Source organism: Myripristis murdjan, chromosome 23 (assembly GCF_902150065.1).
Source record: "Myripristis murdjan chromosome 23, fMyrMur1.1, whole genome shotgun sequence".
NCBI classification, from domain to species: Eukaryota; Metazoa; Chordata; class Actinopteri; order Holocentriformes; family Holocentridae; genus Myripristis; species Myripristis murdjan.
The window spans coordinates 11,765,413-11,782,098 of NC_044002.1; the positions used below are offsets into that span (position 1 = coordinate 11,765,413).

The following is a 16,686-nucleotide window of genomic DNA, read 5'->3' on the forward strand; positions in this document are numbered from 1 at the left end:
CTTTTTCTTTCTTTTTTTTTTTGGTGGTGGGCTGGCAAAGCAACTGGGGTTCATTCCCTCTCACTGTAAAGTGGATGAAGCAGACTGAAGTGCAGTTTAAGTCTGCAGCATTACAGGGTACAAATGGGACCTAATCAAGAGAATGTTTTCGAGCGCACAGCCGTGACTATAAATACACCATTGCTCCAAGGACAGGCTCATGGCTGCTTTCCTAAGAGCCATGTTTTCTGTCTTGACTCCTAACTATTGTCAGCAGTTAGAGAGCTGCACTCAGTGGAGCAAACTTAAGTCATTTACAAAAAATAGACAATCCTCATGAACATAGTTTTGTTAAGCCCTCTTTACAGCAGCAGGAGGAGGTGATGCTGTGCTCCAGACAACAAAATGGCTGCTGGTGGGGAAGTGCTGAAAGGCAGGGGCCCACTGCCAGTGGAAGAAATTATTTACCCCAAAGTAACTAACAAATGTAAGCGGCAAAACATTTGCGACAAGAGTCAGGCTGTTTATTTCAAACCTCAGAAAATACTTTAACCGACAATAGGATCATTTTGAGAACATTTCCGATTTCTCTTTTATTATCTATCTCATATTTAAAATGATGCAGGGGGACAAAATGCAGAGTGAAAAAGCAAAAAAAGTGTTTTTTATTAAAAGCCCTTAGGATATTCTAAGGGGATAAAAGAACATGCACAATAGAAAGGACTGCATTAGCTATGAGAAGTCACAGGGAGGTAAAATGAAAGCCTGATCCTAATCCAAAGCACGTTTAGAGTTTCATGGCACAAAAATTCTACCTGCCTGCAATATCTAGATTAGCATAAACAAAACAAAACAAAACAAAAAATACCACCACTCCAAAAGGACTTCTTTTTCTTACTATAAAAAGGACTTGTAGCTATATTTTTTTTTTATCAATTTAGTTCAAAGGTTGTCCAACCTGTTGTTAAATGTGTAAATGCAGTCTAGAAAAAACAAGAGCACACACAAAAAGGACTTCCTCAGTTTCCGCTAAGTTGAAGTTAATGTTTACCGTTCCCTCGAATGACTCGACATACATTGAAGGTAAACATTGCCTTTCCAGTGTCAAGCCATTTGGCCCTTTCTCATGTTCAGGGATTCATTGTCTTTTGTATTTCACGGAAATCCAAACCATCTTGTTCTCGTGAAGGATTCCCCAAGCAGACTTCATGTGAGGTTAATGGTAGATGCCTCGTCTGTGGCTTCATTTCATATGCTCGGATGTGTTTTCTGTGTGTGACATCTCTCTACTGATCCACATGATGCAAGGCCTATACATTCCCTGGTAGATGCACACCTCAATATCCATCCATGTAGCAGAACTCAACATGTTTTCCAAAGCCACTTAGGCAAGCTTCGTGTATTTCATTGTTCACAGAGAAGACAATCATCCTTTTTGACTACACACATCATCAAACTGCCTTCCCTTCAAATACATTTTGGCTGTAAACACGACTTAAAGGATGGGAGAAAAACATTGATATGACACTCCTGTCAGTGGCTCTACAAAAGTCAGTACCACAAAGAAGAGGATAAGTCAGTTCAGAGTGTTGCAATGCTCTCGGGGTGGAGACGGTCTACTGAGATGGAGAGGATACCTGCCACTGGCGAAATATAGCAAACACCCTTTTAGACTTGGCATTAGGGTTCTGGAAGGAGAGAGAACAGAGAAAAGTCAGATGTTGTTGCTTGCATGCTTGTAGGGCTAAAACTAAAATCCCAGAGCTCTAGTTTATGAAGTTTGCCAAACTTCTGCTGAAACTGAGCGATCTGCACAAGTCCCAAATATGTCCAAAATCTAGAGTATTCAACTTGCCTGGGCTTGACTTCCATTCCCTGTCTTGGTGTTCTTCTTCAAGGGGATGAGGAGGTCCAAAGTGGCTTTCCAGCCCTGCTGATACAGTGTGGAGTCTCCTTCCAGGACGGGGATGGCTCCTGGGTCAGCGTTCTCTTTCCCCACATTAATCCAGGGACACCAGTCTCTATGCTGGGCGAGTGGGTCAAACGCATTCCTGTGCAGAGGTCCCTCCTGAAACAAAACCATAAGACAGGCCAAAAATGGCATTTGAAAAAGCTTATGCAAATATGTAACCCGAGTTCATCTTTTGAGATTAACTATCAGGGACATTAAGGTTAAACAGTCTTGGCTTTAATGCCAACATTCAGTAAGCTAATGCTGTGCACTTAGTGATGTAAGCACCACTGATCATAATAAAATGCAACAATCATGACCAACAAAATGGTAAACTAGCCACAATGGCAGCTATTTTGCTCTTACAGGACCACTGGCTGATGACAGGCGCAGACGTTTGGGAGTGTTTTGCGGGCTGGCAGTCCCATCGCCCCCTGTATTGTCCCCTTGTACTCGACTCCGGGTCCCAGGCCTCTTGCCTCTGGTCAGGGGACTCGGCAACTCTTCATTGGGGCTGGGAGAGTCTCTGTTGCGGGCACGCAACACCAGGGGGGATGAGGTGCTTTCACCCTGTAGGTCACAACACCAACTGTGGTTAGAAAACAGCCCAACATGTTTGGAAGATTTCACTGACCACTGTTGTACATGAAACAAGCAAAGGAACACACCATTCTTATTCATTATGATTCAACATACATCCATCAACCGAGTTTCTGTGGTCAACTTGATTTGCTTGAAGCTCACCTGCTCGGAGCGGGTACTGTCCTGGCTCCTCAGCTTCATGCGGCAGGGGGTTGTGGGAGGGGTGGGGGAGGTGGAGGCGGACCTGTCCCCCTGACTCTCTTGTGGCGCCGCTGAGGCAGGAACTGGTGTTTGTGCAGAGGGACTTAGAGTATCTGAAAAGGTGTCTGCCTCCGCTCCTGTTCCCTCCATCTGGTGGAAGTTCCACAAGCCCACCTTGCGCATGCAGTAGGAGCAGGTGAGGATGGGCAGGTTCATGGCGTGCATAGACGGGCTGAGGAGATACAGAAGATGGTAGGCCATGCTGTTAGGGTGGTGCAGTTAACATTTGTACCATGTTTCCCCTCAGTTTTTCAATTGCTGCCTTTGTTTTTTGTTTTTTTTTTCATGCCATGTCTGTATGCACCATCATTCTTTTGACATCTGTATGAATGCTTACCCTGGCTTTCTGCACAAATGGTGGTAATATCAAAACATATCTTGGATAAATGTTACATAAAATGAAACCTTATTTTCTGAGGAGTTAAGTAAAACCAGAGGATTTTCATCTTACCTAGCAGCCCAGCCACACAGAGAAACAATGCATGCAGCAACCTGGACGGCCAAGGGTTCAGAGGATGGAGTCCCACCCTGTTTTTTCTGTTCTTCCTCGATCAGCTGCAGCAGAACACTGATAACATCCTCAGTCAGAGACTGCAAAAAACAACAACAGCTAATTACAAGAGCTCAGATGAAAATGCAGTGTCTCTCTGAGATATATACATTTACACATAATGTTCATGTTTTTCATTCTACATCTGAAAATCTCTATCCTCCTCCCCTTCTGCAGTGTAACAATGGAGTCTGCTCTTCACATAGCAAGTTCACTTCTACGATCTTGCCTATGTTAGTGGCTCCCATGTTTTTAATCTCATGCACTTCCTCTCCTCCTTGTATTGCTGTTTGCATTTCCTGCCTTACTTCTATTGCTCTTTTTTGTGCTCTTTGTAAACACTATTTTTAGAAAAGTAAAAAAGTAAAGTGATAAAGTTTATTATTTGTTTAGAGAACATGTTTTTAACAATTTTCAAAAAACACTAAGAATAAGACTCCTCTCCCTCCTCACCATGGATTTGAGCTGCTCTGGCTTCATGGCAGGCAGCTGCTGCTCGAGCAGACAGGCGCTCTGGAAGCGCTCTAAGAAGGCAGCGAGCAGCACTGAGGGCTCAGAGGCTGGCACCAGGCAGAACCGCTCTGAAACGACAACAACCTTCATATATAACCACCATGTGTAACACACATAACTAAAATATTCATCCAGCTCAGTGACTTCATCACAGCTTATGTTTTGCCATTATGAAACCAATGGTAAGCTGTTACTCTTACCTGGACATGGGAAGTCTGGCCAAGGACAAAACTTCTCATGCTGTGTCTGCAGTTGCCTTGATATCTCTGCAATGCGGGATTCATCTGAAAGAACAAAGAGAGATGGCTGACCTTCATGATTTGGCAAAGACTGTATCAGCCTAAGTTTGCCAAAATATAGTTTACCCTGGCTTTGACATTTTGAGTCAGTCAAGCTTTTGCTCACATTTTTCAAAGTCCAGAGTTGGTTGCAGAGATGCACAGAGGAAAGCCTGGCAGCTGGAGCATTTGAGCATATCACAGCCTACGTTGATCCAGCCATACCTGGCACACCTCAGAGGAGAGAGCGTGCGGGGCTTGCCTGCCCATCGCAAACAGTGCAGTGCTAAGGAAAGTTTCACTCAGACAAGTTCCCAGGGGGATCACTGACGTTTCACAGCATCAGTCATACAATAAAAGACAGGAACATAATGAAAGTGTTGCCATTACAGTCATACAAGGGGTTATTATGACTTGAGAAAGAGCAAGGTGCTCCATGTTGTATCAACACAGTTAAAGGATATTGAATAGGATTCCACTCTTGAGAAAAAGGCTTCTCTGTTGGTTGCCTCACAAGGCGCTTGAGTGATGCTGTTTGGCTCCCCAACTTTCGAATCCCCTTGTGAACTGAAATTCATAAAAAAAACCACATCAACACATATCAAAGCTTGCACTGCCTTGTTTAACAGGTTATTTGACACATTTAATACATATAATCAACTGACTTTTTGTGCACTGTGCTATATGTCCTGGTAGGCAGACCAGTCTCATTTCAGTCAAACATTTACATAATCTAATGTGGTGTTTTGTTATCTGAATGCAACAATGTGCACAACGGAAAATGAAGGAAAAGCAGCTTCATCCCATCTTGACACTTGCAGAGATATAGGTCTTCCTGGGCTGTTCAGTCACACACACACACACACACACACACACACACACACACACACACACACACACACACACACACACACCACACACACAGAGAGAGAGAGAGAGAGAGAGAGAGAGAGAGAGAGAGAGAGAGAGAGAGAGAAAGAGAGAAAGAGAGAGAGAGACATGTCCTTCCACATGGCCTACATATTCGTAACAAGCGAGAAAGGGAAGCACCAAGTGGACAATGCACAAGCAAACAAAATTCAACAGCAAAGTGTTTCGGGGCAATTCTTCCATGCAAGCACTGCCCACCCTCCCCTCCTCCTCCTCCTCCTCCCGCTTTATCTTCCTCACGAGGGAGTGTGCAGAGCTGATTATGTAACCACGACAACACAACAACTGTAGGGCTGCATGAAAAATAGCAAAGCAGCGGATCACAAGTTAGAGAGTAAACCCGAGGTATGACTGAGTCTGGTTTGCTTTACAAACTGTGAAACCCCACGGAGCCTTGCCCCTCTCCACTACACTGGCTGAAGGCGGCTAAAGCAGCAGCGCCGCCGAGCTAAGTGAAGCTAGCCGAGTAGCTCGCATCAAGCCGCTCTGCATCTGTTTAATATGAGCTCAAAAACTCCAGCAGGACTCCTCCAAAACACACCTATTGGCTCTGCTGTCCGCCGACGACAGTCCCTCATTGAGGAGTTCACGGACTTTCTCCGGGGACGCTAAAGAAGACTTTTGGTGGCTGGAGTTGCCGAGACGATCCCCACGACCGCCTCCGACAGTCGCCATGATCGGTTCTGAGTTTTAACGTGTCCCCCCCGGAAAATAAGCCCTGCGCGCAGCCTAACTGGGGTTCCGCTTTGCAGGAGCCCACTTACCATCAGCATGCACAGGCACATGGAGTGAAACTACCCGGGAGCGCGTGTGCTTTGTGTTCATAGATGTATGATGGTGTAAATGAGTCTTTAAAACATGTAATTTCATCTCATGGAACTTTTGTATTTGTATTTGAGATTTTATGCATTTTGTGTCAGAGTTTTGCTTGTTTAAAAAAAAGAAAAAGAAAAGAAAAAAAAAAAAAACCCGGTGAGTTTGGCATTTTCAACAACAACAATACAATTCAGTGCACGAACAAAACCCATGCACTCTCACTTTAAGTCATTTACAAGTACACACAATACCACAGATACTACTAACAATATTTTCTCATGATAATGATGCTATCACAATACAGGCAATTCTGCGATATGTGATATATTGTAAGATAATCAGCTATGATACATCAGAATATCTGCAACAGAAGGAGAAAAAATACCCAGAAAAGGCAAATCACTTCCCAGCATTGTTTACTGTAATTTGAAAAAATATTTCTTTATGCTGTAGGCCTAAGAATCCTTTTCCTGAGTAGGCCTATGTACTTTTCATGACTCCTCATAGGAATATGTGGTATAGTGGCATACAGGCAACATTCACGCTGCCTAAAGGATGACCCCTGTCAAGTTTGGTGACCCCATGACCCCCCCCCCCCCCCCCCCCTCTAGCGCCTCCCGCAGGCCAAATTGTCAGTATTGCAGTGGTATATCTCAAAATGTACTTGGCAGATTGCCATGAAATTTGGTGGCAGTATCATATTGGCCAGAGGATGAAATCTGTCCATTTTGCCAACCCTGTGATCTTCCCTCTAGTGCCACCATCAAGTTATTTTTGCTTCATACTGAACACTAATATCTCTAAAAGTCTTTGAATTGCCATGAAATCTCTTGGCAACATTCATGTTGGCCTGGCAATAATAGTGACGCTATGCCCTTCCCTCTGGCACCACCAGCATCAGAATCAGGAATAACATGTTTGTTGCATCTCTGATAATACTGTAATAGCCAAATAGAAGCGCACCCTTCCTCCATTTACTAAAAGTTGTATCACAAAAATGTGGTTTAACTTTGAGCAGCAGAATGAGGTATGGTAATATAGATAAAAGCACAAAAACTGCACAGGGAAATCGTATTTGCCAGCCACCTGTGAAACCTGTTGAGCAGCTGGACAGAGTGGTTTCAGAAACAAAGTAAGAGTTCCTGATATGACATACAGCTTTGACAAAGCTGTACAAGCCGTACTGTGAGCTTAAATCCACCCAGTTCTTCATTTGAGCCAAAGATATGTGGTCAAGCTGCACCACAGATCCTCTGTCCCCTCACTGCATTATTCAGAAAAACATATAGGGGAAGCATTTCTGAGGGAGCAGTGGCACGATGTCACATTAAAAGACCCTCTGTTTTGGAGCCACACGAGTCTCCATGGTTGCCTGAGACTGAATCACGTTTCAGATTTCAAAAACAAAAAAAGATGATATCCATCCAAAAACAACTAAAATAAAATAAAACTGTCCCAGCCACAAGATTCATCCAACTATGCCAAACACAATGACATCCAAAATATAAAAAAGAAATTCTGAACAAAAATTATATCCAATCATTCCAACTTAAATGACAAAGTAAAAAATTAAAACCAGAACCACATAATTGACATCTGTCACTGAAACATTTCATTTTGAGAAAGTTTTTGAAACTGTATCTGTACGCTGTATCTGGCCAAAAACATGCAAGCTGTTATCCTCACAGTGTTACCAAAAGATCATTCGCCTGATACGATCATGGGGTGCAAATGAATTAATTTCCAGCAGGTGAAATCACTTTATTAGTTCATAAAATTTCAGTTGATCCCACAGTGAGGGAAATTGCAGATTTTATAAAATAAGCATCATATGAATCTTTTTAATTTCTCTTCATCTTCTCATCTCCTAAGCCCTCTCTCTCTCTTCCTTTCCCTTACACTAAAATGCACGGCCTTTCTCTCCACATAAGAAAATACAGAAGAGGAAGAACAGTAAGCACAAAACTCTGAGCGGGTTTAAAGAAGGAACCTAGTAGCATTAAGTTAAGCCACAGTGGTGAATATGAGTGAAATGGAAAAACGCTATTGTCGCATTGGCATGCAGTTAATCTTTGAATAGTGGCATGCCAACCTAATGACAAAAAAATACTCAAATAATAAATAAAGACAGTCCACTCATAGACCATTGATTCTACAATCTCAACTAATCTTGCAGCATTTTTGCGAATGGGGAATAGCTTGCACAGACACACGGGGGCCATGACAAAAGGATACAACATGCCCACATTTTATAGAGCATATTGTCACCTTTGCATACACAGTCCAATCTAAGCAACTTTCCTCTTATTTTGTCTCAGGAACCTGATGTGCAAAGTGCAGCCTCCATGGATTTCATATGAATTAATAATACAAGTAACACAAGGGAAGTCACACCAAGTCTCAAAAGCTGACAGTAAACAATGCAAAAGGTGGGGCTCCCCAGACTTGATGATGATGATGATGATGATGATAAGGGGGGCCTGGGCTGGACCCCAGTGTTGACCCAGGGCAGCTGTCAAGTATTGTTGTTGTTGTGGAAACACGCACAGCCCCGCCCACCTCTGCTGACGTTACGCACCAATAACAAGCCCTCTGATTGGTCCATTTTTTGACGGCCGGGGGGAAATTTGTGAATGGCCTTAGCTGAATGAGATGTGCAGTCATTTATGATGCTTTACCTGCACTTTACAAGGTTGCGTTTTCATTTTGCGTGATACTAACCAGGACTGGACTGTGACAGGGACAATATGTCGGACGCTGGAGGCACCCGGAGTCCAGACCAGCTGAATAAATTTGAGAAACTGACAGGCAGGCCGCCGCTCACTGTAACGCTAGCAGGTCAGTCAAAAACATTAGCGAGAAATGCTAGCTAGGCTAACTAGCCGTCAAGTTATTGATGTCACATTAAACCAAGCAAATCAGCGCCGCACGACTGAGATGTGCTCCACACGCAATGTCAGCTTCACGTTTATGAATTTCGACATTGCCCTTAGAAGTGACATTGATAACTGAGACACTTCAGCTAGCAACATGCATGAAAACCTTCTTGCCGTTGCTAGCTTCTCGTTAGCAAGCACAGCCTAGCAAAGGGGTGTGTTGTAAAGTGCAAAACTGTTTAATATTCTGACTCTTCATCTGTAAAATCCTGTCTTTTATACAGTTAACTCATTGTTACGGCTCATGCCTACATAGCGTGCAGCATCGTGGAGAAAGTGTGCTGCTAAATTGGGCCGAATAGCTTTAGACTGTCCTAGTCAGTTCAGAATATGATTAATGTTACATTTTGCAGATTAAATTTATAGTTTACCTAGATGCAGTCACTCTGTTGCTCAGTTAAAGATGTATGTGTGTTTGTGCGTGTTGGAGAGGCACTCTGGGAGCCTCCATTATTTTGTTACCCCTTACTAGACGTTTGTAGTTGCAGCAAAAGCACTGGATGACTTTTTAGAGGGTCTGTTCACCAGCCAGTAAGCAAGCATGGGTAAAACACTGATCCTGTGTCCATGAGGTGTTCTCAGTAACTAGTCTGTGTTTGATTGCCAGTACTGCAGTGGCTGGAGAGGTATCCTGGCACATCTTCACCCACAAACATGGTTCATGGATGCATATTGTTTAGTACAGGGGAAGGACAACAACTGCAGGCCTAAGAACATAGAATTCCTTGTAAAACCAAATGCATATGACTAATGAACCATGATGCCCTGATGACGCCTACACACCAAAATGATCTAATGAATCCGAATTGCTAGAATCACTTTTTTTTTTTTTTTTTTAAACTATAACAAGTGGCACATCCTTTGTAGCCCTTATAGATTTTAAGTAGGATAGGCTTACCTGTTGACAAGGTTTTGCTGGTCACTCCTCAGATTTGCTATTCATGTACTAGCAGATGAATGGATCATGAGATGTAAACTGGGCACCAGACTATACAGTGCAAGAAAAAAAAGTATGAGCTGTTATTAAGCCAGTGCATTGATTAAGTTGTTGAGCGCAGAACTGACATTGGGTGTACAAATCCAAAACAGTCTTTTTTTTTTTTTTTTTTTTTTTTTTTTTAATTGATTACATTTTACAAGCTCTTTTACTGTCATAATAATATGATGTGATATCCGCAGACTGATCAAAGCTGGAGAACTCCATTGCTCTGAAAATCCTGAAACTGGATAGGCTTGCCTAGTTCCTTGAGCTTCAGACAGCTTTACTTAGTTCACAGATATTTTGATATTTTGACTGTAGCTGAGCTTATCTTGTCTTTTGACTTGCTTGTGTTTGACAGCAGCTGCTTTGTTTTAGTATGTGGCCACTGATAGAGGTTTATCATGGTGCTGTGTATCTGTGGGTCACAAATCAAATGAGTCTACACTTATGTAATTGAGTGTAATCGGGTTGGGAATACCGAAAAAGCAGGAAAAGAAGAACTGTCCAATTTGAGTAGGGTTGCATCCTTGGTCAACAAGTGAGAGAGAGACAGATAGAAAGTGGCAGAGACAGGCAGACAGAGAGAGAGACAGAACATGTTGCAAGTGTAAGCAATCTTTTGTTCTTCATCAAGAGGGAAGTTAGCCCTGTGTTCTCAGCATGCCCTCTTGAAAGACACTCTTCATACTTTTGAGTGATCTTCAATATATGATGAGCTCTTGCAAGCTTTTGTAAATCTTCTTGTTCTTCTTCAGTTGCCAGAGTAGTCAAAAAGATTCACATAGACCCACACACAAATTATACCTGCACAGTTTTCCTGTTTGCATGCTGCTGTATTCTTCAGGCCTTGTAATGCTGTTCCCTCTCCCTCCAGGTCATCGCACACCCCCTGCCCGCAGTGGGCATCGCTGTGTTGCTGACAACACCAACCTGTATGTGTTTGGAGGATACAACCCCGACTATGATGAGTCAGGTGGCTCGGAGAACGAGGACTATCCGCTGTTCAGGGAGCTTTGGCGGTACCATTTCGCCACAGGCTCCTGGCAGCAGATCCGCACAGAGGGCTACATGCCCACGGAGCTGGCCTCCATGTCAGGTGAAACACTGTATTTCCACCAGGGTTGAACATTTTAATAATTTGCAACAGTCAAGCACCAGGATTTTTCAGGAATAATTTGTACACAAACAAAATGCAGTGTTTACTATAATTTTTGTAGATGCAGTGTTAATTTTTGGTTCTGAGACCCAGATTCACTCCTGACAATTTCCAGGAATTACTTCGATATTTTCATCATTATACATGAAAAGCTGTACTTAAACTGGGGAGATGGGCTGAGCAATAAGACCAGATGATAAATTTACTGTTGGGGCAATTTCCAGCTGTATGGAGCAACTGCAGCAAAGTGAAGGTACTTGAAATAACTCCTATTTGCACAAGGCATTACACAGTAGGCTCAGGTGACTGCCAAAGCGGCCACACCATCAATATTTCAGCTGTATTAGCCTAAAAAGCTTGACAGACAATTTGTCTCACAATGGCTCCAGGGATCATTAATTTTAAGCTCACAATGTTCAGTATTCAGGTCTGCCTTACTTTATAGCACAAGGAGATTATAGTGACTTTGTGAAAGCACTCGCGGCTCTAATGTTTTGTTCTGCTCTGTTCCTTCAGCGGTTTTGCATGGCAACAATCTGCTGGTGTTTGGTGGCACCGGCATCCCCTTTGGTGAAAACAATGGGAACGACGTGCATGTTTGCAATGTGAAGTACAAGCGATGGTCACTGCTCAACTGTCGGGGGAAGAAGCCCAACAGGATCTATGGCCAGGTAGCCCCAAGAATCATTTGGTCATTTGATTTGTATGTTGTTGGGCATGTCTGCTTTATTTGATAGTGACAGTAGAGAGACAGGAATGGGAGGGGAGAGAGAGGGGATGAAATGCAGCGTGGTACACACTCACACAATTTTAATAGAAAGAATTGAGGGTAAATACCTGGTCGTAATGCATGAAACTCTTCTTCTTATGGTCCACTAGAAAGATGCCATTTTGTCGAGTCACTACCTTTCTAATGGAAATTATACTTCTTGTTGTTATTTTTAACTTGGTATGAGCTTTTCAGCTACACAAACTTTATAACACTGACTTAATAAGGCTGTTGCTTGTTAAGCTGCAGTGTCATATTTTTCCACCTCATCTAGGCAATGGCCATTATAAACGGCTTCCTGTACGTGTTTGGAGGGACAACAGGCTACATCTACAGCACAGACCTGCACAGGCTGGACCTGACCACCAGAGAGTGGATCCACCTTAAGCCCAACAACCCGCCCCACGATCTGCCTGAGGAACGGTAGGGCATTTCACCTCAATGCCCCGCAGGAACAAACCATGCTAGGAAACTTTTTAGTCCTTTAGTACAGATTTTTTTTTTTTTTTTTTTAGCTCCTTAGCACGTTCTTTTTTCCTTAGCGTCATCTCTGTTTTAATGGAACGGATGACACAGCAGTGAAGGTATATATACCCAAGTACTAAACACATTTGTAAATTTCTTTGTGTTTCACAGATTGTCATAGTAACTCTCTATTGGCATGTGGAAGTAAAAATATATAGAAAAAAGCATCCTTCTTCTTGCTGACTGATAGTGACATGGTGTTGTGTGTTTCACAGGTACAGGCATGAAATAGCACACGACGGACAGAGGATCTACATTCTGGGAGGAGGGACGTCCTGGACATCGTACCCTCTGGACAAGGTGCTGTAAGCTCACAACATATTTATCTAATAACTATAGATGTGTGCCAGCCATGTTTTTGAAATATGGAAATTTCATCACAGTCTCTCACAGCAGATCATCTTACTTTTCACAAGACAGCTGGTCTAAATGTTCAGTTTGTCATCCAAAGCACATTTGTAGGTGTTTTGCAGCAAAAAAAAAAAAAAAAAAACACTTTTATGGGACTAAAAATTTCTAACAAACAAACAAAATCTGTCATATTAATCAGCTGCATCTGCATTACTGTACCTTATTATTTTTTTCTTGTACACAAGCTGACTCTTCAGCACTACACAAAATACCCGTGGTAGTGCTCATGTTTATGTACTGCTAATTACTATGCAGGTAGGCAATGAGGGTAAGACAGTGATGACAGGTTTTCACTGATAGTAGCTCTTCTGGATTATGTTTTTTCATAGATACATGCTTACAATCTGGAGACCAATTCCTGGGAGGAGATTACAACTAAACCTCATGACAAAATAGGTTTGTGTTGCACTGGATGATCTATAAAGCTTGTTTTTTTTTTCTTCTCACGGCCGTCTCATTGCAAACTGTTCTAAACCCTCCGTGACTTTGACAGGGTATCCTGCTCCTAGAAGATGTCATAGCTGTGTGCAAATACGGAACGGTGAGAATTTTCTGTATGAAAACAAATACTGCAGTGCCACTATTATCACTTCATATATAATTTTTTTTCTCCCTTTGTTTTCTATCGTAGTGCAGAGGTAAACAAGTACTGCCGACCTTTGGTATCACATTCTCATCAGTGAAACCTTCACTGCTTTGTTGACTTAAAACCAGTCGATTCCTGGCCAGCTGATGACAACAACTCCGTGTTTCTGACTGTGTACTCTTCTCTGTTGTAGACGTATTTATCTGTGGAGGTTACAACGGGGAGTTGATATTAGCGGATCTGTGGAAGATCAACCTGCAGTCGTTCCAGTGGAGTAAACTACCGGCGGTGATGCCAGAGCCTGCCTACTTCCACTGTGCTGCTGTCACCCCGGTTAGTACAACACTACCCTTTATGGTAACTCTGTGTCTTGGCCCAAATGCCTGTGTGGAGTCTGGAATAGCAATATTGCCGTGGCCAGTTGCTGTTTTCGTGCCAGTGGAAACAATCATCAGAATGTACACAGAAACTGAGCAAAAATAAAGTGTTTGAAACTAATATCACATTCCAACATGACATCCTTCAAGAAATGATTTTAGGCTTCATTTCTCATTTAATTTGTGTCAATTTTTGTCTTTTTACTTGTCCTCCTCCCCATATGGAGGTCAGAGGTCAGGGTCAATCATAGAGTGTTGCTCACAGACACATGGTTGCCAAACACACAAGAAGAAATTCCTTTTTTTTTTTTACCCCATTTAATTTTCAGGGCATCTACAACACTCAATTTGTAATATTGTTTTTTACTACTTAAAATCATTATATGCCACACGTCTGCCACCTCTTTCTCTCCTGGAAATATAATGCAGACTTTATAGAGGAGGATGGTGCTGTTTTTACCCTTTCTGGCCACAATAAGTCAAACGTCTACTCTTTGCCTGTTGATTTTTTATTTATTTATTTATTTGATTTTTTTTTTTTTAACACAGTGGTTTGCTTGGAATCTGTATTTTCTTCTATGGCTGGCTGTTTGGTGCCAGCATTTCTACAGTCTCAGGTTGCACGCTCGGTTGTGTCACGATCAGAAATCGCTCCATTTTTACTTGCCAAGAATGCACTGGAAAGAATCCCTTGGTCATAGGCGCCAGAGACTCCTCTACGGTGGCTCATGAGGGACAGTTGTCGCTTCCACCTAGGGATGTTGACAAATGAGAGGAATAGATGTGAAAGAGGTTGAAAGCAAACACTTGGATTTCAGCTTTTGTCCCTGTGCTTCAATTTCAGTGGAATGCTATATGAAATTTCCTCTCAGCTCCCATGTTTATGTTTTCATTTCTGTCTCTTTCTCCTCTTTCCCGCCCTTCCTCCCCAGGCCGGCTGCATGTACATCCATGGTGGCGTGGTGAACATCCATGAGAACAAGAGGACTGGCTCTCTGTTTAAGATCTGGCTGGCTGTGCCAAGCCTGCTGGAGCTGTGCTGGGAGAAGCTGCTCAAGGCTTTCCCCCACCTGACGTTACTCCCCCCCATGCAGTTACTCAACCTGGGCCTCACACAGGAACTCATTGAGCGCTTGAAATAGACCGCTCAGGGGAGGATGGACAGACGAATGGATGAGGTGGGAGGGAGGCGGTGATGTCTGCCAGAGCACAGGATTTATTTTGCGGAAAAAATCTCGGGAAAACGCCCTCTTCTTCCCCTGCCTAACGTAGCCCTGCCTTAAAACCAAAAACAATGGGATGCCTTTTTTGTTGTTTTCATTCTTGTTTGTACTTATGAAAGAAATGTGGAATGTTTTATGGATTTTACTCAAACCACCCTGCCACCAGTGTCCCCCACAACATGTTGCCTTTGCAGTAGCAAGGTATGAGTTCCACCTTCCCATCCTCCAAATTGTGACTTCTGGAAATATTTTATTTCACACCATGTCATGTTTATAACCATCTCTCTCCTCACCTTTTTTTATCAGCTTTCTTTACCACTTTTAAGAATGCTGTTTTCAAAGGAAAGCTGCATGTATATTTATTTAAAGGACTAAAGCAGTGTCTTGGTTTGTTTTCTTCATAAGATTTTGTGTTTCATACCTGTTTGCACCTATTTTCCAGTACCATGAGGCATTAAGGCACTAAGTTAGAAGTGATCAGGCTTGTAGTTTGTCAGTCTAAAAAGTGGACAGCAGTGGATAAACTGCAAGACCTGAGCTCAATAACACATCTTTCCTCCACTATGTGGGTTTCACTTATATGCTCTTGATTAGTGTGTGTGTGAGGCAAAGTCAAATGCTGTTCTTGTCTGCTCCTGCACCATTACATTTAGGGTTAGCTGTTTTCATTGATACCTTATATTACAGACCATTGTCTGAGGAGAAAAGGTGGCAAACTTTAAAATGCATCAATAATGCTTTATTTAAAACAGTTCAAGTAACTTCATTTCCATCTTGTTTGCTTGCAGCTCTCATTTGTAAACCAAACCATACATCACTGTGAATTTGGTGCTCCTAAAGTTACTTTAAAATTCTTTTATTCAAATAAAGACTAATCTAATTGTGTTTCAATCTTTTACTCCCTCTCTGATGATCAAATGGAAGTGAATACTTTGGCAGGGGAGTTGCTTTAGTAGCGGGCTTATACAAACACTTGTTTCTCTAATGCAGTGCCTTTCCCAGAATTTTAATGTTGTTGAAATATCACGAATTTGGGCAGTGAAAGATCTTTGCATGTTTTAACAAACACGACATTCTCTTAGAAAAGTACTTCAGTGTGTTCATGTATTGTGGGACTCCATTTCCCATGAGATAAACAGTAGTGAATGTTTTTTAATCATTTATTCTGCTGTTACTTTTAACTATGCTACCATTATATGTACTCATTCCACATATTGGTGGCAGGAGTTTAAATTTTGTATCCTGTGTTAAAACTTTGCTTCTCGATGTGACTGCCTGTGAATGGCCAGACACAGAGGTGTGCTACAGGACAGGATGCAGCATACTAAGCCTAAGAACCTTGCTAGCAGTATTGTTGTAAGGATGAATTACCACAACTGTTTCCTTTTAGGGATTAATCCTAAAAGCAGTTTGAATTTTCTTATACCAAGTGTCATGGTAATGTGATCAATACAGTTAATTTGATGTTTAGTTCATGAATATGTAACTGATGCCAAATATTGTTGCACCTTGAGCGGAGTGTGATCTTAATCTGGTGTGAGAGGATAGAATGGACTTTGGATTCAGGATCACGATGTGATTTTTGCCAATTTGATCAGTGGTGCTTCCCATGAATGCATGAGTCTGCCTGCACTTACGTCTTTACCTTGCCCCTTTTTCTGTTCTGCATAACAAAGTACTAGTTGCATGATATCATGCCCCTGCTTTTTTTTTTTTTTTTTACATGGACTTTGAATTCTTTATTCGGTGACAAATAGTTCTAATACGACCACTAAAATGTTGACCTGTATATGTGAATGTTGTGTTTGAGCTCAGTCAATAAAAGTGTACAGTGGTTTCACTTCCTTTTGCTTGTCTAACC

General features: G+C 42.2%; 2 protein-coding genes across 2 annotated transcripts; one reads left to right on the forward strand and one right to left on the reverse strand.

Moving 5' to 3' along the window:
- Window positions 1-481: 481 nt before the first annotated feature.
- zc3hc1 (zinc finger, C3HC-type containing 1) lies at window positions 482-5,748 on the reverse strand. Its single transcript, XM_030046240.1, has 10 exons — window positions 5,586-5,748; window positions 4,579-4,681; window positions 4,242-4,392; window positions 4,037-4,120; window positions 3,777-3,904; window positions 3,225-3,364; window positions 2,675-2,945; window positions 2,297-2,500; window positions 1,835-2,047; window positions 482-1,667 (listed from the first exon to the last, which is right to left on the reverse strand). The coding sequence occupies exons 1-10, from the start codon at window positions 5,717-5,719 to the stop codon at window positions 1,596-1,598; spliced, it is 1,500 nt and encodes a 499-aa protein (XP_029902100.1). The 5' UTR covers window positions 5,720-5,748; the 3' UTR covers window positions 482-1,595.
- A 2,722-nt stretch (window positions 5,749-8,470) lies between these two features.
- Window positions 8,471-16,665, forward strand: klhdc10 (kelch domain containing 10). Its single transcript, XM_030046165.1, has 9 exons — window positions 8,471-8,698; window positions 10,653-10,874; window positions 11,451-11,605; window positions 11,978-12,126; window positions 12,444-12,528; window positions 12,969-13,035; window positions 13,133-13,180; window positions 13,419-13,558; window positions 14,535-16,665. The coding sequence occupies exons 1-9, from the start codon at window positions 8,608-8,610 to the stop codon at window positions 14,742-14,744; spliced, it is 1,167 nt and encodes a 388-aa protein (XP_029902025.1). The 5' UTR covers window positions 8,471-8,607; the 3' UTR covers window positions 14,745-16,665.
- The last annotated feature ends 21 nt before the right edge of the window (window positions 16,666-16,686 follow it).

Excerpts from the sequence above, each read along its gene's own strand:
- zc3hc1 (XM_030046240.1), bottom strand. The coding sequence starts at position 5,719 with ATGGCGACTGTCGGAGGCGGTCGTGGGGATCGTCTCGGCAACTCCAGC. Across the intron at positions 3,905-4,036 it reads GCCAGACTTCCCATGTCCAG|AGCGGTTCTGCCTGGTGCCA; the intron begins GTAAGAGTAACA and ends TTGTCGTTTCAG. Across the intron at positions 2,501-2,674 it reads ACAGTACCCGCTCCGAGCAG|GGTGAAAGCACCTCATCCCC; the intron begins GTGAGCTTCAAG and ends TGTGACCTACAG.
- klhdc10 (XM_030046165.1), top strand. The coding sequence starts at position 8,608 with ATGTCGGACGCTGGAGGCACCCGGAGTCCAGACCAGCTGAATAAATTT. Across the intron at positions 12,529-12,968 it reads CATCGTACCCTCTGGACAAG|ATACATGCTTACAATCTGGA; the intron begins GTGCTGTAAGCT and ends GTTTTTTCATAG. Across the intron at positions 13,036-13,132 it reads TAAACCTCATGACAAAATAG|GGTATCCTGCTCCTAGAAGA; the intron begins GTTTGTGTTGCA and ends TGACTTTGACAG.